This window comes from Myodes glareolus, chromosome 11 (genome assembly GCF_982192425.1).
Source record: "Myodes glareolus chromosome 11, mMyoGla1.1, whole genome shotgun sequence".
In the NCBI taxonomy this organism is placed as follows: domain Eukaryota; kingdom Metazoa; phylum Chordata; class Mammalia; order Rodentia; family Cricetidae; genus Myodes; species Myodes glareolus.
The window spans coordinates 42572377-42593580 of record NC_142036.1 but is presented as its reverse complement, the minus strand read 5'-3'; the positions used below and the strand labels follow the sequence as shown (position 1 = coordinate 42593580).

General features: G+C 41.4%; 1 protein-coding gene across 6 annotated transcripts in view; it reads left to right on the top strand.

Moving 5' to 3' along the window:
- Positions 1 to 6252: 6252 nt before the first annotated feature.
- The window catches only part of Rbm25 (RNA binding motif protein 25), a 50280-nt gene continuing 35328 nt past the window's right edge, over positions 6253 to 21204 (top strand). Inside the window, exons 1-6 of one of the 6 annotated variants that reach the window (XM_048449104.3) lie at positions 6253 to 6427; positions 14166 to 14231; positions 15394 to 15479; positions 17165 to 17282; positions 17391 to 17511; positions 19664 to 19713. In XM_048449104.3, coding sequence (XP_048305061.3) covers positions 17241 to 17282; positions 17391 to 17511; positions 19664 to 19713 — 213 coding nt within the window. In that variant the 5' untranslated portion in view covers positions 6253 to 6427; positions 14166 to 14231; positions 15394 to 15479; positions 17165 to 17240. The remainder of the gene's footprint in view (positions 6428 to 14165; positions 14232 to 15393; positions 15480 to 17164; positions 17283 to 17390; positions 17512 to 19663; positions 19714 to 21204) is intronic. The other 5 variants (XM_048449105.3, XM_048449109.3, XM_048449106.3 and 2 more) reach the window with 5 other exon arrangements.

The following is a 21204-nucleotide window of genomic DNA, read 5'->3' as shown; positions in this document are numbered from 1 at the left end:
AGGGGCCTCCCGCTCTCGATTTATCATCTCTTCTGTGTCTCTAGTTTAAATGCTTGGCATCTGATTCAGTTAAACAACGCTTTCCTTGTTTAGGCAGTTGTCCTGGCAAGTCACTCAATAGGCTGCTGCACACTTGTGCTAAGCGTGTTTCATGAACAGGATCAGAATACACATGACTATTTACCTGCAGCTGTCTTCCTGGCAAGTGACTAGGACAGGGTCTCTGACCCTGCACGTGGATGGCTTAACCTGGCCTCCGCAAGAGATAAGCAAGCTTATTGGTGGCTCGTCCTGACTTTGATGTGTATGTGCATGAGAGAGAGAGAGAGAGAGAGAGAGAGAGAGAGAGAGAGAGAGGAGTTATGTATTCCTAGCTGACCTCAAACCCACTCTTCAAGCAAGGACAACCCGACTTAATTCTCCTGTTTCTACCTCCTAAGAGCTGGCGATAGAGGGTGAGTACCAACGCTGAGTTTTTATGTTGTGCTGGGGATCAAATCCAAGGCCTCATGCATACTAGGTAAGGACTCTATCCAGTGAGTTAAAGCCTCAATGGGAAAACTTTTTCAATAAGCTGTGTTTATGTGTGGTGGTGCTCACCTTTTTTGTTTTGTTTTGTTTTTGTTTTTGGAGACAGGGTTTCTCTGTAGTTTTTGGAGCCTGTCCTGGAACTAGCTCTTGTAGACCAGGCTGGCATCGAACTCACAGAGATCTGCCTGCCTCTGCCTCCCGAGTGCTGGGATTAAAGGTGTGCGCCACCTACCGCCTGGCAATGTGGTGCTTGCCTTTAATCAGGAGGCAGTCAAGTGGGTCTTTGGGACTTCGAAGTCAGCCTGGTTTATTCAGTGAGGTCCAGACAGTCAAGACTAGACAGTGAGACCTTATCTCGAGACAAAAATAAAAACACACTGAAACAGAATGTCTTGAAGGACGCTGCAAAGTAATTTCTTCTTTTTGGATAGCCTGAGACATTTTATCCTCCTTTATGCCTTTTCAAAGATATGAAAGGAATTAGTGTGGTAGTTTTGCACTAAGGTCTGGGTAGTTAACAAACCCTAAGCAGTCTTTCTATATTTCAATATTCCAATGCATCCACAGCCTGCTAATCCTCCTTTTAAGGCCTAGTTTGTTACCCCCTCTTTTTTGATTGCTTGTTTTTTCTTCTTTGTTTTTCAAGATAGGGTTTCTCTGTGTAGTCCTGGCTGTCCTGGAACTTACTCTGTAGACTAGGCTGCCTCTGCCTCTCAAGTGCTGGGATTGAAGGTGTGTGCCACCTCCTTTTATTTTATTCCACCTCAGTTTATTTTATTCTTCATCTTTTCTGGAATATTTTCTTTTTTCGTCTTTGGATTGTGACATTCAGCTTTTCTCTCCTCTCCTTCCCTCTTTTACATTTTTTTTGGGTTTGTTTGTTTGTTTTTCTTTTATTTTCTTATTTTTTGAGACAAGGTTTCTCTTTATAGCTTTGGTGCCTGTCCTGGAACTTGCTCTATAGACTGGCCTCGAACTCACAGAGATCCACTTGCCTCTGCCTCCCAAATACTGGGATTAAAGGTGTATGCCACCACCACCGGACTTGCTTATTTGTTTTTCAAGATAGGGTACAGGGTTTCTCTGTGTAGCCCTGGCTATCCTGGAACTTACTCTGTTCACCAGGCTGGCCTTAAACTCACAGAGATTCTCCTCCTCTGTCTCCTAAGTACTAGGATTTAAGGTGTGCACCACCACCATGCTTCTGTCATTCTAATGGCTCCATTCTTTCTATCTTTCTGTAAATTTGGGGTTCTACAAGGTGGTTTCATTGATGATTCTGTTCACCGTGGTTTCCATTCAGGCTAAGAGAAAGTAGCCAGTTCTCTATCTTTCCTTTGGTCGGGTAGTTGCCGTTCAGCAGCCCTCTTAAGACCTGGTCCAGTGGTTCTTAGTTTTGAAATTATTTTCTATGTGTGTGGCCTGCATGTGTGTCTGTGTACCACGTGAATGTCTGTTGCCCATGAAAGCCAGAAGAGGGCATCTGATCCCCTGGAACTGGAGTTATAAACAGTTGTGAGAAGCCATGGGCATGCTGGGAGCTGAACCCAGGTCCCCTGTAAGAGTGGCAGCAAATACTCTGTGGGTGTGTTGTTTACTGTTTTGGTTTCTGGTTACCGCAATAAAATAGCCTGACACCACCACCGCTGTCTTAGCTAGGGCTGCTATTGCAGTGATGAACAGCATGACTAAAAGCAAGTTGGGGAGGGAAGGGTTAGGCGTACACTTCAGTATTGCTGTTGATCACTGTGGACAGGAACTTGAACACGGCACTTGAACAGGCCACGATCTCGGAGGCAGGACATGGAGGGGTGCTGCTTACTGGTTTGCTTCCCTTGGCTTGCTCAGCCAATCTTTTTGTTTTGTTTTTCAAGACAGGGTCTCTCTGTGTAGCTTTGGAGCATGTCCTGGAGCTCACTCTGTAGAGCAGGCTGGCACTGAACTCACTTACCTGCCTCTGCTTCCCAAGTGCTGGGATTAAAGGAGGGCACCACCACCACCCGGCCAGCCTACTTTCTTACAGAACCCAGGACCAGCAGCCCAGGGATGGCACCACCCACCATGGGCTAGGCCCTCCCACACTGATCACTAAATGGGAAAATGCCTTACAGCTGGATCTCAGGGAGGCATTTCCTCAACTGAGGTTCCTTCCTCTCTGATGACTCTATAGCTTGTGACAAGTTGACACACAAAACCAGCCTACACCACTACCACCCACCCACCCAGTACACTACCACCCCCCCCCCAATATACCACCACCCCACCCCCAATACACCCCCAACCCCCCCCCCCCCCCCATTTAAGAAATTGAAGGAAGAATTTATTTTGGCTTATGGTTGATTGAGTACAGTCCATCAATGCAAGGAAACCATAGTTGCAAGAACTTAAGGCTGCTGGTTGAACATACTGCATCCACAGCCAGGAAGCAGAAAACCATGAACACTAGTGCTCAGCTTTTCTTTATTCAGTCCAGGCTTGAACCCATAGACTGCTGACACCAACATTTCTATGTGGGCCTTCCCACCTCGGCTAGCCAATTAGGAAAGCGGTCTAGGTAACCCCTCCCAGGCCATGCTCTGAAGCTTGGATCTCAGGCGAGTCTAGATCCTAGTTACTCTATAATAACCAGCACACAGGCTAAACCTAAGCAACAAAAGCCTACATAAGTTAGTCAATTGTCAGAGACCTCTCCTTAAAATTTCTTTTTAGATTATACGTATGAATATTTTACCTGAATGCTGTTTGTAGAAGTCAGAAGGGGGCATTGGATCTCCTGGAGCTGCAGAGAGAGGATTGTGAGCCAACATGTAGGCCCTGGGAACTGGACCCAGTTCCTATGCAAGAGCAGCAAGGGTTCTTAACAGCTGAGCCGTTTCTCCAGCTACTACAACCATCCATTTGTTTGTTTATTTATTTGTGATTTTCAAGATAGGGTTTCTCTCTGTTGCCTTGGCTATTCTGGAACTTGCTCTATAGACCAGGCTGGCCTCAAACTCAAGAGATCCACTTGCCTCTGCCTCCCAAGTGCTGGGATCAAGGTGTGGTGCCACCACTGCCCAGCTATTTATTTACTTTTTTTGTTATTATTGTTTATATTTATTTATTGTTTGGGTGCATATGGGTGTATTTGAGTGTATCCCACAGTGTTCAGCTTGTGGGAGTTTGGTCTCCTCTTCTACCAGGTGGGTTCAGGGATTGAACTAAGGTTGTCATGAATGGCAGGCACGTTTACTGACTGAGCCATCTCACTGGTCCCTAAGGATTTATTAAGCAAGTGATATTATACAAGTAGTGGAGAAATGGCTTAAGGGCAATTGCTGTTTTCCAGAGGACCCTGGTTCAATTTCTAGTACACAAGATGGCTCACAACCATCTGTAACTCCAGTTCCAATATGATGCCCTCTTCTGTCCTGTGCTGGCACCAGGAATGGACTCAGTACACAGACACACATGTAATCAAAAATACACGTAAAATAAAAATAAATCTTTTTGAGATAGCTTTCTCTGTAGCTTTGGAGCCTATCCTGGAACTCGTTTTGTAGACCAGGCTGGCCTTGAACTCACTGAGACCTACCTGCCTCTGCCTCCTGAGTGCTGGGATTAAAGGTGTGTGCCACCACTGCTTGGCTACATCTTTTTTTTTTTAAAATTATTTATTTATTATGTATACCGTGTTCCGTCTGCATGTATTCCTGTAGGCCAGAAGAGGGCGCCAGATGTGAGCCACCGTGTGGTTGCTGGAACTTGAACTCGGGACCTCTGGAAAGATAGCCTATGCTCTTAACCACTCACTGAGCAATCTCTCCAGCCCTCTCCCCCTTTTCTAAAAAGGATATGTAAACTGGTTGACGGTAACACACACCTTTAACCCCAGCTCTTGGGAGGCAGAGGCAGTCAGATCTCTGTGAGTTTGAGGTTCGCTCAGTCAATAGAGCCAGGACACAGAGAAACCCTGTCTTAAAAAAACAAACAAGCAAATAACCCTACCCCCCCCAGCCAAAAAAAAAAAAAAGGTTACATAGTAATTTGAGAGGATTTTGTTGTGGTTGTAAAAACAAACATTTATTTAAAAAATATAAACAGCATTTAATGACAGGAGGTGGTAGCTCATGCCTTTAATCCTAGCACTTGGGAGGCAGAGGCAGGCAGGTCTCTATAAGTGTGAGGCCAGCCTGGTCTACAGAGGGAGTTCCAGGACAGCCAAAGATACACAAAGAAATCCTCTGTGTGTGTTTGGGGGGGTAGCATTTAATGAGCATTTTATTGTAGAAACTACCTTCACATTGATTAATTTAGTCCTTGGGAAGTAGGTATTGTTCACCTTTTTTATAAGGAACCTAGTAAATAGAAATATATGGGAATAAATGGGGTGATGGTGGTGCACGCCTTTAATCCCAACATTCAGGAGGTAGAGACAGGCAGATCTCTGTGAGTTCGAGGCCGGCTTGATGGTCTACACAGAGAAACCCTGTCTTGAAAAACTTAAAAAAAAAAGTCACTATAAAATGGCAAGTGTCATAAACTTTCCTATTTCCACTGTTCTTGCATTCAATTTTCTTGGTACCGATCATATAACAATTTTGTAGCTTTGATATTTTTATTTTTTTAAAATTTATTTATTATATATACAGTACTCAGCTTGCATGCATACTTGCACGCCAGAAGAGGGCACTTGATCTCATTACAGATGGTTGTAAGCCACCATGTGGTTGCTGGGAATTGAACTCAGGACCTCTGGAGCAGGTAGTGCTCTTAACCACTGAGTCATCTCTCCAGCCTGTACCTTTGATTTTTGAGACAAGATCTCTTTATGTACTTGATGTAGCCGACCTGGAGTGCTGGAACCAAAGAGGCTAGCGTTGAATTCCCAGAGAAGTGGCCTGCTTCAGCCTCCCAGCATAATGGACATGTACTACACCCTGCCTAGCCGAAAACCGCTTTGTTATTCATTTTTCGATACAAGAGTTTCTCTGTGTAACAGTCCTGGAATTTGCTTTGTAGACAAGGTTGGCCTTGAATTCACTGAGATCTGCCTCCCTCTGACTCCCAAATGCTGGGACTAATAGCATACGTCAACACCGTCCGGCTAATGATTTTTTTGTTCAGCAAACATTGAGTACTTAATAAATACTAATATTATTCTTAATCATTCGCACACTACAGAAAGCTGTGTTAAATATTCTTACAGGTTTCTGAAGCTATCAAGCATCTAGTTACCTTTTGGATCCTATTACCTAGTCTAAATTGAAGTGCGTGTACGCACAAGAAGTCCAAAAAAAAAAAAAACCAAAACCAAAAACCCATCGTAACCAGTTCTTTTCGAAGGACAAATGACACTTGGGCTTTCTAGTGAGGATCTCGATCCCGCACAGGCTATCAGTTCATCGAACCTCAAAGAACCAGGAGATCAAGGTTCTAATTCCCGGAAAACAAACCACCAAAAAGTGATAAACCCTCTAACAAACCCCGCGCGGGTAACCAGCCGGAACCTTGACCTCAAGATGGCGTCGCGTAGTCATAAGATTCAATCGGCTCCAATCAAAAATGGCAGGGCGGGTCGTCATGTACATCTCGAGCCTCTCTAGGCACCACGAGGCGCTTCTTCTCTATGGTTATCCTTCTGTGCGCAGTGACTCAGAGGCAACAGTGGCGACTATCTAGGTGCAATCTTCTCTATGGTTCCCCTCTCCACGCCTCCTGGCGCAGTGCACGCCGGGTAAGAGGAAGACCTCCAGAAGCTCCCCGCGCTGCGCGGCTGGGTTTGCGGCCTATGCGAGTAGGCGCTTCGGACCCAGGTTCTCAGCCCGGCGGCGCTCGGAACCCTCGAACCGGCGGAGCCCACTCCTAACCTGACGCCCAAGAGGCCGCGAAGACCGTCCCGGTTTCTCAGCGGCGGGTGAGTTGACGCTTCCGAACGCTTGAGGAAACCGGTCGACCGGGGACCTCAGCTGCCGGAGGAGGAGGAGGCGGAGGAGGAGGAAAAGCCAGGGTGGCTGCGGAGGGCCGGGTTGGGTGGGGGTGAGGGGGTGGGGTGGGGGAGGGGACGGGCACGAGGCTTGGGGCTTCTCCGCTCCTCCAAGGCCTCGGGAAAAAAAAAAAAAACAAGAAAAAAGAAAAGCCTGTGGGACCGGGCGCCCTCCGTGGATTTCTGTCGCCCACTCTCTCTGTCGCTTCCCGTTCCTTCTGGGAGTGGATCGCCTCGGCTCTGACGGGACTCCCTGTTAGCCACGGCTGGGATCGGACCTTGTAGGCCGGGGCCCGGCGGCTCCTTTCTCCTCGGGCCTCCAGATCCACCCCTCGCTAGATTTCCGGGGCCAAGGACTCCCGGGGCCTCAAGGCTGCCTGTGCCTTCAAACTAGCCTGCGCCCACTCTTCTAGCGGGGTGCGGGCCGCCAACGCATTTCTTTCTCTCTGGTGGTCTAGTTGGCGCCGCCAAAGAAGGGCCCCACCCCTCCTTGAATTTAGCGAGTGTCCACTTTTTTGTTTTCGAAAGCACCTTTCCGGCTCGCCGAAGACGGTGATAGTTTCCCATTCTTATCCCCTGTTCTCTCGGAAGGATGCTCGATCTCCATTCATTCTAGGTAGCGCCGATCTTCATATTAAAATGCATTACCATCCTTTTGTTTTCAGTATTGATTTTTAAATACGCTTTTAGAAATAAGGTATGAAGGTTGTCTTGACGTTATGTAATAGTAGATTAATATTGGCCTGAAAATGCCGTTTTTATACAGGGCAGAGTAAAACACACCACAAGGAGAGGAAAGGATTGGGTTTCTCTTGCATCACAGTGCTTTGGAACTGAAATAAAGTGTAGTAGGCAGCTGGCCTATCGAACTCACCGTCTTTTTTTTTTTGTATTGTCTGCAAACATCTCCTTCAATTTCCTTCATTTTCAAAATCTCGTGATTTTTGAGTATATTTTAGACTTGAAGAATGTCACAAGTAAGAGGGTCTCTGTATACCATTGATGGTTGTAAGACTGTATATAGAACTAGGAACGGTCGACGGCTTAATGGGGGAAATCTTCACACCACAAACGTAATTTTGTGAAAAGTTTAGGTTTTTTTTTTCTTAAAGGATATTCCAAAAACCTTGAGAGGTCTCAATGCCTTCGGTTGTCCAGTTCTTGTGATTCAAGCAGACAGTGTGTTCTTATTAAACTTTTTTTAAGTCTTGGTTTTCTTCATCGATAAAATGAGTTGGTATTACGATCCACTTTACGGATTGGACTTGGGGACTGAAAAAGTGTATGTAAAATTCTCAAGATATATATTCCTCTAACATGATGTTGGTTTATATTGATAAATGTTGCTTAAGAACTAGAGTGAGATGTTTCAGAATCTTTACATTTCTGCCTGTGTACTCGGAGTAGACTTTAATAGTTCTATTAATTTTTTTGTTTTGTTTTGTTTTGGGTTTCTCGGCAGCTTTGGAGCCTGTCCTGGAACTAGCTCCTGTTGACAAGGCTGGCCTTGAAGTCACTGAGATCCACCTGACTCTGTCTCCCGAATGCTGGGCTTAAAAGTGTACATACATACACCATCACTGCCCTGCAGTTGATTCTTTTTATGTTTGTTTGTTCGTTTTGTTTTTCCAGACGAGGTCTCTCTGTAGTTTTGGTGCCTGTCCTGAAACTAGCTCTTGTAGACCAGGCTGGCCTCTAACTCACAGAGACACCGCTACCCCCAACCCCACCCCCCTCTGCCTCCCGATCACCGGGCCAGGCTATTGATTCTTAAATTCCTTTCTTATTGAGACCTTGTAGTATAGTGAAAGCAGCCTTTGAATTGGTAATTTCAGGATAGTGGGAAACCTTGGTGTGTTTCCACCTACCTACTATGTGCCCCTGAACAAATTAGCTGCTGCTGCTTCTTTTTTTTTTTTTTTTGTTTTGTTTTGTTTTTTTTTTTTTTGTTTTCGAGACAGGGTTTCTCTGTAGCTTTGGAGTCTGCTGGAACTAGCTTTTGTAGACCAATCTGGCCTCAAACTCACAGAGATCTGCCTGCCTCTGCCTCCCAAGTGCTGGGATTAAAGGCCTGTGCTACCACTGCCCCGTTTAAATTAGTTTCTTAATCCATAAAGACAGTAACAATTATACACCAAGTAATTTAGGAGATTAAAAAGGGCGATTCTGGGGTTGGCCTTCAGTCCCAGCACTTGGGAGGCAGAGGTAGGTGGATCTCTTGTGAGTTCAAAGCCAGTTTTCTTTGCCCAGGACAGCCAGAACTTACATGGGGAAATGTTGTCTGTCCATCCCGCCTCCCCAACACACACACACACACACACACACAAAGGACTTCTGAAAATAAAAATGTTGACATCACGTTGTTTTTTGGGGGGTGTTCATTTCTTTTTTCTTTTTTAAATTTATTTTACGTGTATGGGTATTTTTGCCTCCATGTATGTTTGTGCGCCACATTTGAGTCTGGTGTAGCCAGAAGCTAGAAGAGGATCCCCTATAGCTGGAATTAAAAGTTGCTGTGAAACACCGTATGAGTACTGGGCATCAAACCCACGCAGGTCCTCTGGAAGAGCTATACAAATGCTCTTAACTACGGAGCTATCTTCTTTTGATAGGATACCAAAGACGGATAGGAGAAAATGGTTTTTTGTGTGTTTTGTTTAGCCGTCTTAGTTTTGGTTAAATATTTTTATTCTGTGATTATCTTTTTTTTGCAGTATTGAGTTTCTTGATGAAGATTTACACGCACACATTTTTCTATATGTTAATGTTGAGTAAAGACTTCATAGCTGACCAAGGATTTTTCAAGTTAATTATTATTTTAAGATTTATCACTTATACAGTGTTCGGCCTGCATTTATGCTTTCCCGCCAGAAGAGGGCACCAGATCTTATAGATGGTTGTGAGCCATCTATAATTGAACTCACGACCTCTGGAAGAGCAGGCATTGCTCTTTACCCCTAAGCCATCTCTTCAGCCCCCAACTATTATTATTTTTGGTTATTTGAGACAGGGTTTCTCTGTTAGCCCTGGCTGTCCTGGAACTCTATGTAGACCAGGCTGGCCTCAAACTCAAAGAGATCCACCTGCTTCTGCTTCCTGCGTGCTGGGTTCAAAGGCGTATGCCACCATTGCCTGACTAGTAATCACTATCTTGAAAGAAAACATTATTTATATTTTTTTAATCTTTTAAAAAATATTTTTGAGAAAGGATCTCTTTGGCTGTCCTGGAACTCAACTATGTGTACCAAGCTGGCCTCCGACTCACGGAGATCCACCTGTCTCTGCTTTATAAGTGCCAGGATTAAGGGTGTGTGCTACTGTACCTGGTCTTAAAAATGTTTTTAGGGCTAATATAGTTATTTATTTACTGTATGATGCTGGGGAGCAAATCTAGGGCCTTATTAGGCAAGTTCTGTATCTTTGAGTTAGTGCTTCAGTCTTTTTAAAAATCTGTCATAGAACTACCATTCACCTTCTTAAAGGGGATTCTGTTTCCTTAAAGCCTTCAGTACCTTTGTACTTTTAATCTTTGATACAGGATTTCAGTACTCAAACTCAAACTTTTGCCCTGGCATCCCCAATGCTGGCTGGCATCTTTGAGACAGAATGGATCTCTTTGGCTCTTCTGGAACTCACTATGTAGACCAAGCTGGCCTACAACTCACAGAGATTCACCAGGCTTGCTTCTTTTTGTACTTAAAATAGCTTTTTTATTTTTTTAAAAAAACATATATGGAGAAAATACTGCTAAGAATTATTAGTATTGCGGTTTTACCCTCATTTTTTCTTAAAATTTTGAGATGGCATCTCATACTCTAGCCCAGACTGGTTTAAACACGTGTTGTACTACAGGCTGACCTAGAATTCATGGCAGTTCTCCACTTTTGCCTTTTTACTATGACATAATTTAAAATTTACCCAAAGTTAACAAAGTAGTACATGAATTCTCAACCATCCTAACTCTTGAGTTTCCTTAGCATCTACCTCCCTTGTGCAGGTGTTACAGGCATGTGCCACCACTGACAGCTAGATTTGAACTTTTTTGCCAATTTGATTTTGTTCTTCCTAATTTTCTTCTGACATATTTGTTAGTAAGTGACTGGCATGATGCTTCTAAACCTACAAATACTGTAGAGTAATTTCTGGAAGCTTTAGGATTTTTTTATTATTTAAAAATAGTATAGTGATAACAATCAGAAATTTAATGTTGGTACACTATTTTTTAATCTTCAGTATTGTTTAATTTTGGTAGTTGTCCTTAATTGATAACTTTTTGCCGGGCAGTGGTGGCACACGCTTTTAATCCCAGCACTCGGGAGGCAGAGGCAGGTGGATCTTTGTGAGTTTGAGGCCACCCTGGTCTACAAGAGCTAGTTCCAGGACAGGCTCCAAAGCTACCCTTTCTCGAAAAACCGAAAAAAAAAAAAAGAAGATAACTGTTTTTTTAAAAATAGTAAGTTTAGAAAACTCAGTGATTTTTTTTTTTTTAAAAAATAATAAATTTACAGAGTTGTATAACCATTATCCAAAAGTATCCCTCTAGCCAAGTGGTGGTGGCACAAGCCTTTAATCCCAGCACTCAGGAGGGAGAGGCAGGTGGATCTCTGTGAGTTCAAGACCGGCCTGGTCTACAAGAGCTAGTTCCAGGACAGGCTCCAAAGCTACATAGAGAAACCCTGTCTGGGAAGAAAAAAAAAAGAACAAAAGTATCCCTCTAGCCTATTTGGAAAGCACTGTGTATTCTACCTTAGCTTGTGGCAATCACCGATGTGTCTATATAGGCAGTGCTGCCTTTTCCTCACTGAAAGTAAAAATTTCTGAGGACAAAAATTGTTTATGTTTTGGAGACTGTCTGTTGCCTTCCAGTTTTTCTGTGTATTGCCCTGTCAACAGGGCCTTCGCTGTGTTAGTAGATGAGCTCTGTGTCAGTTAGATCCCCAATCTGCTGAAAAGTTGTGGTATAAAAGTTTCTTTTCAACCTTTTCATTATTTGGGCACAGATTATTCCCCCTTTGCTCACAGTAGCTCGGTTATTAGTCTCTAGTAATGTGCAGACTGTAAGCAGGATAGGAAACAGTGTTAAATTAATCGTCACATGCATTGTGGAGCCATTGAATTAGTTGTAAAGGTAAAAATCTCACCCTTTCATAATTAATACAAATGCTTCCTAGAGGAGAGCTTACAACATGGAGCTAGGTAGTATGAGTGTTTCCTGGGGGAAATGTATTGGTTCATTCGTAACCATTTCAGAAATTTGGTGTTTTGTCCCAAGAGAGCTAATGTGCCACCCTTTCCCTGGCGACATTTGTTTTTGTCTGGATAAGTATGCATTAGAGGATTGGTTATATGTTGTATACCTGCATTCCCAGGTGTAGAGAAAAAGAAAACTGAGAGTAGAAGTAGAATGCATATGGTGGACACTATAAATTATTTTAGCTTTTCCTTTTTAGACGAAATACCTGTATAAATTATACATAATAAAATTAATACATTTTAAATTCCAGTGAGTTTTTGACAAATTGGGTGACCACTCACCACTATCGCAACAGATAGATACTGGGAATGCTTATATCACAGATACTTATTACTTCAGGACATAAAATTTCATAGTTAACAAATAAAAATATTTTTTAGTCTTTTAAAAGTATTAGGCTAGGCATGGCAGCACACACCTTTAATCCCAGGATTTGGAGGCAGAGGCAACAGGATCGTTTAGGCCAATTTGGTCTTCATAGTGAATTAATTTCATAACAACCAGAACTACATAGAAGTGACTAGGTGTGGTGATATTTATATTTTAATAAATAAAGCTTGCCTGAAGATCAGAGAGTAAAACAGCCCCACTGATCAGCTTTACAGGCCAGGCCGTGGTAACACAGACCTTTAATCCTAGTAGCCACACTAGTTTGTCATAGAAACCGGGAGGTGCCTTTGATCCCAGTGGTGCACACGTTTAATCCCAGCCCTAGAGAGGACTATAAAACAGGAGGAGACAGTTCACAGACACAGTCTCATTCTGAGATTCCTGGAGGCAGGATCGCCATTTAAGACTGGGGTTGAGGTAAGAGCCAATGGCTTACTGTTTTGCTTTTATGACCTTCATGTTGAACCCCAAATTCTGTTTCTGGGTTTTTATTAATCGTGCTACAACTGGATCTTGAAAACAAAAGACAACCCCCCTGCCCCAAACCCTGTAAATCAAAAACCAAAACCACTTTTAGCCAGGCAGAGGCAAGCAGATCTCATAGAGTTCCAGGCCAGTCTGGTCTACAAAGCAAATTCCAGGATAGCCAGGACTACCCAGAGAAACCCTGTGTCGACAAACAAACCATAAAAACAAAACAAAAAATAAAAATTAAACCCCACAGCATCAAATACATTGTTATAATATTAAGATAATTTCAGTATTGATAACTATCTTGTCTCCCATCCAAGTACTAACCAGACCCAACTCTTCTCAGCTTCCGAGATCAGACGAGATCGGGCACCTTTAGGGTGGTATGGCCATAGACTTGATAACTATCTTGTATTCAATATAATCTTCAAGAAATCTTTTTGGCTGTCTTTAAAATATGTCCAGAATCTAGCAACTTGTTGACTTCTATCTCCTACTGGGCACACTGTTGTATTGCAGTAGTTTCTTGCTTACATCCTATTTCTTTTCTGGTTTTAACAGGGTGACAATGATTATGTTAAGTAAGAAACCTTTTAAAACCCATTTAAAGTAGCAGCCCAGACATTTACATTGTACTACTTACTACAAAGCCCTATCCTCTTTGATCACTCCCTCTTCCCCAGCTAATGGTCCTTTCTTTTTTTTTAAACCTGACTCCATGTTTATCTCCTTGTGACATAAAGTTGATTGTGATGGTTTTCCTCAAAGGCTTTTTTTTTTTTTGCTTGCTTGCTTGAAAGACTCTTACCTCTGATATGAATAGGGCTTCATGCCTCAGCCTATTTCAGATCTTTGTTCAAATCTTTACTTAGGCCTGACCTCATCACTGGAACTGAAAGTAAACCTCTCCCTAGCTCTTTTCCTTGCATTATTTTTCTACAAAACCTTCCAACTTCCAATGTCCCTAAAACTTAGAAGTATATATTTAAGTTTGAATTTACTTTAAAAATAGAATCTGGTACACTTTGTTATGGTTGTTTCATTTCATATAACAAGCATAAAACTGTTCATAATTTGAATTGTCAAAGGCATCAGGAATGTCTGATTTTTTGATTTCCCAACAAGGGATCCATTATCTCAACGGAAAAGGGACTGCTCATAAACATTGACTGTTGACTAATATTTTTTCACCTTGAAGTCCAGCCCATGTTATTTTGAACAGCTTTAAATAAAAGGGAGGTATTTCATAGAAAAATTAGGAATGTATGCAATATTTATATTGAAACTAAAATGTATCTGGTTAATTAACTTTTAATAGTAAAAACCCTAAAATATAGCTTAATCCTTAAGAATATAGCTTTACTTTAAAAATGTTGTTTATATGTAATAATTGTGGGAGAGAAGTGTCTGTAAAAGTGAATCTATGGCCCAAGGTCATACCATTGTGAAAGTGGGCACTGGACTATTGCTAATATGTAGTAGCTGTTTAATAAATTTGTCAATGGGTCCTCAGGCATTGTTTACTCCTCATTAATTAATTTATTTATTCAACAGGTACTATACCAACTGCCTTCCTAAGAAAGTGCTGAGCTAGAGTATTATTATAATACAAGAGCTTCTGTAAGTAGGACAGTAGCCTTCTGTTTTAACAGATACACCTTCCCTCTCCTTTCCATGCAAAACATTTGTAATACAGATTATAAAAAACTCAGTGGGGAAGGGGAACAAATAAGAGCATAGTACATAATAAAATGTATAAAGATATAGGTAATTTTAAAGGTAGTAATTACAAAAGAAAAGAAAAACAGCACATAGAAATTGAATGCAGTGTCTTTTAAACTTTCTGAACTATGCTGATGAGTAGCTTTTCTAGCATCTTTTTGCTGCTATAGGAATCATTCTGACAACTCTGACTTGTGAATAAGAACACTTTTCTGAAACCAAAGCTTAAATTTTATAGTTTTTTAAAAAATTATTTTGTTTTATTTTTTTGAGACAGAATTTCTCTATGTAATAGCCATATCTGTCATGGAATTAGCTCTGTAGACCAGGTTGGCCTCAAACTCCGAGATCTGCGTGGCTGTGCCTCCTGAGAGTAAGGGCATGTACCTAGCAAAGTATTTTTAAAAGTAGTTTTTCTTTTTTAACTTTTTTTAACATGCCAATTCCAGTTCCCTTTAAAAAAATATTTTTAAAGTTCCTATTTACTTATTTTGGGGTATGTGTTCAGTGGCACATGTGTGGAAGCCAGAGGACAACCTTGTGTGTCTGAGGTATGAAATTTAGACTGTCAGTTCTGGTGGCAAGTACCTTTACCTACTGATCCATCTCATCAGCCCTTAGAAACAATTAAAAAGTTAGACGAACAGTGTAAAAAGGAACAGTTTTGAGCGTATAGTGAATGGTTTTCTTTTCTTTCTGTTTTTTTTTTTTTTTTTTAATTTTTTGAGACAAGGTTTCTCATTGTAGCCTTGGCTGTCTTGGGACTCACTGTGTAGACCAGGTTGACCTCAAACTCACGGAGATCCACCTCTGCCTCCAGAGTGCTGGGATTAAAGGCATGTGCCACCACCGCCCAACCAAGTGCATGCTTTCCTGTTTCAGAGAAACACAGGTAAAAATAGCTTTAGGGATTGAGGAACTAAACTGAAATAGGTTGTTTGTTTTTAAACTTCAGATTCTTGTAAGTTAGATACAGTGCTGATATAAATAAACACATTAGATTGGAGGGGATGATTTAGTGCTAGAGTTTGGATGCAAACAGTGATGATCTGTTTTACAGAATTATCTGTGGGCTCACAAAATGGCGCAGTAAGGGTGTGCTTGCTCCTGTGCTGACAGCCCAAGGTTAATCCCACCAAGACCCAGGTGATGCGACTTCTTCTGACTTCATACATGTCACACACATACCCAGACACATGTAAACTCACACAAATGAATAAATGTAATTTTAAAAATTCTAAATACTTACTAAAATAAAATCAGATGTCCAAGAATTTTCAGTGTTAATGAACTAAGGCAACTGGTGTTTCTGTATTATATATAATTTGCTGTATAAAGACAAGAATTGATAATGAAGAGATGTTAGTGACACTGAAGGAGAAATGCAGATAACAGTGTAGTATGAATATATTATAACAAAGCACAAATTATTAAATGTTTGTATATAAAATACATGTACAGAGCATAACATATCAAATGGTTGGGATTTGGTGGGTAAGAGAAAAGTAGAAGATAGCACACTTAATAAGAAGCCAGGCATGGTGGTAGTACTGAAAGGCTAAGGATGTTGGGTTTGAGGCCAGCCTGAGGTCCCATATAACGTCTTAAACTGAAAAACCAAATAAATATATGCACTCACTTACTAAAAATAAAACATACTTTTGAGACAGAGTCTCATGCAGCCCAGGTTGGTCTCAAAGCAAGCAGCATTGCTACATAGCAATCTGGCCTTGAATTGATCCTCATGCCCCAACCTCTCAACTTCAGGAATTACAGTCATGTTCCGCCATGCCCTGCTTGGAAAACGTTTAACAGTTGTAAACTTATTTTCTTTTATAGGTAGAAGAAATTTTGCTAGTTGTTTGGCAGAAGTAACTGCTGCTTAGTAAAAAAACAAAACAAGCAAAAAACTAATTCTATTGGAATCAATGACAAGTTCATTTTACCTTTTTTTAAGAGGGTCTCCCCAGGTAGCCCTGGATGGCTTGACAATGTAGATAGACAATGTGGTTTTGGCTCTGTCTCCCCAATGGAATCTGCTCAGCACAAACTTTTGCTTTCTTTTTTTAAAAAATATTTATTTATTATGTATACAATATATGCCTACAAACCAGAAGAAGAGGGCACCAGACCTCGTTCCAGATGGTTGTGAGCCACCATGTGGTTGCTGGGAATTGAACTGAGGACCTTTGGAATACAATAGCAGGCAATGATCCTAACCGCTGAGCCATCTCTCCAGCCCCAGACTTTTGATTTTTGAGACAAGTCCTAGCATACTCAAGATTCTGCTTCCACCTCTGGGATTAGGGTTACAGACTTGTACCACCAGGCCTGGCTAGGGGTTTGCTTTAAGAAAAAGTAAACTGTATGGTGGTATATACCTGTAATCTCGGTACTTGAAATAATGGAGGCAGAAGGATCAAGTGTTCATAATTGTCATCAACTTTAGTGTTCAAGGCCAGTTTTGACTACCTGAGACCCATGTCTTCAAAAAAAAAAACCAAACTGTTACCTTTTTACAACTTGTGGGCTCTTTATATGTTAGAGCTGTTACTATGTGGGCTGATAGGGGTCCTCTCTTCCTCCTAAGTTTATAATTTAATGACACATTTGTCTTTAAGAACTAGTTAATACTGAATTGTCAAATACTGAAGTTTTCAGAGAGTTGCTTGTTTAAAAATGAATGTATTAGAACACTTAGAAAATTATCTACCCTCCTGGATTCTCAGTTTGTTTTAAAAGATTCGTTGATGTTTGGCATTTAATTTTTTGATATTAACTGAACCTCAAAATTTTTTTCTTCCTTTATATGTATTCCCACATGATTGTAGGAGTCTATCCTGAACTTAGTTCGTGTACATTTTGGGAACTTATTTTAGAAAAGATCTAAGTTTTAAAAAATTCTCAATGGACAGACAGAGAAAAGAGGGTCTTTGCCAACTCCTTTGGGTAAGAAACTTTAGAATTTTGCAGATACTCTAAAAAAGAAGGTCAACAATATAGGCATGTCAAATTAGAAAGGTTTCAAATAAAATGATTTGTCATTTCTTTCTTTAGACTGGTGCAGTCAGAATGTCTTTCCCCCCTCATTTGAATCGCCCTCCTATGGGAATCCCAGCACTCCCTCCAGGGATCCCACCCCCACAGTTTCCAGGCTTTCCTCCTCCTGTACCTCCAGGTAAGTTTGATCATATTTTTAAATTTTTTTTAAGCCTGTGTCTTTGTCATTGTGATAATACCTTTGGAACATGATACTCGTGATTTATTAGTAAAGATATGGTAGTCTTTCTGTGAAAATGGATATCTGATTTTTATGTGACCTTAAGTTGTTTGGGGACAGAATCTGTTGTTCCAGGTGCACCTTCTCCTCTTAGCAAGTCCTTCATGCTCCTGAATGCTGGGGTTACAGTTGAACCTCCTCTATTCTATATCTGTTTTGACCAGTAGATTTGTATTTGTTGCTGAGTTTCAGACTCATCTTGGAAATTCCTTATTTATAAGGTTCAAAAATTTAGAAAATACAGAAAGTTAGCAGTGAATATTTCCTCTTATAGCAGTATCAACTAACAGTGTTGTTACTGTCCTGTTACTGTCAAAGGGAAACCAAATGGTAGTTGATTTATCTTTCGAGATGACATAGACTAACATTTACATTTTTATTTTTGTTTTGTTTTTGTTTTTCAAGATAGGTTTTGTGTGTGTGTGTGTGTGTGTGTGTAGCCTTGGCTGTCCTGGAGCTTATTCTGTAGACCAGGCTTGAACTCACAGAAATCTACCTGTCTCTGCCTCGTAAGTGCTGGGATTAAAGCTGTACCAACACTGCCTGGCTTTTTGTTGGTTTGCTTGCTTGCTTGTTTTTGGTTTTTCGAGACAAGGTTTCTCTGTGTAACATCTCTGGATGTCCTGGAAGTGGAGTTGTAGATCAGGCTGGTCTCAAACTTAGAGAGAGAAAGATTTGCCTGACTGCCTCCTGAGTGCTGGAATTAGTGCCTTGCTTGTGTTTTGTTGTTGTTGTTTGGTTTGGTTTTTCCTTTTTTCTTTTTAAAAAAATATAATTTATTTAAATTTATCTTATGTGCATTGGTGTGAATGTGTCAGATTCCCTGGAACTAGAATTACAGACAGTTGTAAACTGCCATGTGACTGCTGAGAATTGAACCCAGGTCCTCTGGAAGAGCAACCAGTGTTCTTAACCACTGAACCATCTCTTCAGCCCTGGTTTGGTTTTTCAAGATAGGTTTTCTTTAGTTTTGGAACCTGTCCTGAAACTCGCTCTGTAGACCAGGCTGATCTCGAACTCATAAAGCCCTGCCTGCATGTTTGTGCCTCCCTGAGTGCCAGGAGTAAGGCATGCACCACCACCTCCCAGATTTCTGTTTTGTTTTCTTGGTTTTTTTTGGAGACAAGGTAATGCCCTGTTTCCTGAGTTTGTTTGGAACTGTGTAGCCCATGGTTGTCTTGACTCATGGTTATCCTCTTTCCTCAGTCTTACAGGTAATTGTCACCACACCCCAAATTTCATCTGTTAGTATTAAACATACACACTTTGATGGAGACTGGAGGGGTTGGGTCAGGCTTTCAGCTGGTCTAGGATGGTCTGGAACTTGCTGTGTAAAAGGGCTGTTATACTTTGGATCTTCCTGCCATATCTCCTAAGTGCAGAAATACATATGTGTTCACCAGCATGCCTAGATCTAAGTATTTTCTTGTATGTACTTTTCTTTGTAGCCTTGGATATCATATACAGGGCCTTCTGATTAAATTCATTATTACTATTTAGGTGTGAGCTTGTGCTCAGGTACAAATGCAAGGATGTGCTATGGGGTAGGTACGGAGGACAAAGGACAGCTAGAAGCAGTTAGCTCTCTTTCCACCATGAGGTTACCAGGGACTGAACCATCTCTATCTCTCTCTGATCAATGTAGGATGTTTCTGTGGGACTGGGGCTCCTTTTTAGGCAAGGATGGCTTGCTTGTGGTCCCTATGCTTTTCTTTTATGTGGGTGCTGGAGATTGAACACCTGTCCTCATTCATGCCTGTGAAACAAATACCTTACTCTGTCAGACATGTCTAGCCCGCCCTGTAGTTATTTTTAATTGTATTCTTCATCTTTTTTTTCCTCTTTTTCTTTTGGTTTTTTTGAGACAGGGTTTCTTTATAGCTTTGGAGCCTGTCCTGGAACTAGCTCTCGTAGACCAGGCTGGCCTCGAACTCACAAAGATCCGCCTGCCTCTGCCTCCCGAGTGCTGGGATTAAAGGTGTGCGCCACCACTGCCCGGCCGCCTGGCTTAATTGTGTTTTTAAAATATGTTATGCTTTTTTCCTTTTAGGGACACCAATGATTCCTGTACCAATGAGTATTATGGCTCCTGCTCCAACTGTAAGTATAGTTTCTTGTTTTTGTTTTTGAGACAGAGTCATCACTTCCTGATAGTCCTGGATTTACTTTGTAGCTGAGGATGACCTTGAATTGAGATTTATTTTTGGCTCTACCTCTTAAATGCTGGGATTACAGGCATATTAACCATGCCTGGTTAATGTGTTGGGGATTGAACCTAAGGCCTCATGTTTTACAGGGAAGTACTCCAAATTGAGTACTCTACCTTTCAACACAGTAAATATAAATGGAAAATTAAGATTTGGAATACAGCTAGGACTTTTTGAAATACAAAAGTTTGGTAACCTTAGATAGCTTAAAAATGTTTAAATGTGGGACTGGAGAGATGACTCAGTTGTTAGGAGCACTGACTGCTCTTCTGGAGGACCTGGGTTTGAATCTCAGCACCCACATGAGAGTTCACACCTGTCTGTGACTCCAGGTCCAGGGGACCCGACACCATCACACAGACCTACATGCAGGAAAAACACCAATGCACTTAAAATAAGTAAAAATATTTTAATGTATGTTTGTGTCCTTCTAGTCAGTATGTGCAGAATTTGCATGCAGTGCTTTTGGAGGCTTGAAGGTGTTGTGAGCCACCTGCTGTAGTTGTTTTGAACTGAATGTGAGCCTTCTGTAAAAGTAGTGTATTAGTTATTTATTTATATTTATGTACAGTGTTCTGTCTACATGTGTGCCTGAAGGCCAGAAGAGGGCACTAGATCTCATTATGGATGAGTTGTGAGCCATGTGGTTGCTGGGAATAGGAAGAGCAGTCAGTGCTCTTAACAGCTGAGCCATCTCTCCAGCCCCTATTAGTTACTTTTATATTGCTGTGACAGAACACCAGGACAAAGGCGATTAGTCGAAGGAAGGGGCATTGACTTGGGCTTACTGTTGTAGAAGGATTAGGGTCCGTATTGTAGGAAATCTTGGCACAGATGGAAATGATGACAGGAAGAGCTGAGAGCCTGAATCTGAAACTACCAGTAGAAAGCAGTGAGTAAACTCAAAATGGTGGGAATCTTGATACTATCAAAGCCCACCTCTAATGATACACTTCCTACAACAAGGCCACACTTCCTAAACCTCGCAAATAGTTGAGCAATTTTTTTGTTAAAATTGCTTTTGTTTTTTGGGACAGTGTCTTACTTTTTAGTCCTGACTGGCCCGGAATTCATTATGTAAGCCTGGTACATTCTCCTTTAACTCAGTGGGGATCCACATGTCTCCCTGGTGTTAGGATTAAAGATGTATACCATCATACCTGGCCTAGATGGGTTATTTTAGAAGCATCCAAATTACACTTCCTTTGTATTGTGGAATAGAGAAAGGTGGAATTGGGGTTTGGAGAAATTATACCCGTTCTTAGTTTTTTCCATGCCTACTGAGTTGTAATGAATTCCTTGTTAAGTATATAGATTTCTGGTTCTGTATGTGGGGAAGCTGCAAGTTTAAAGTGAAAATAAAGCTAGTAACACAAGGACCTTA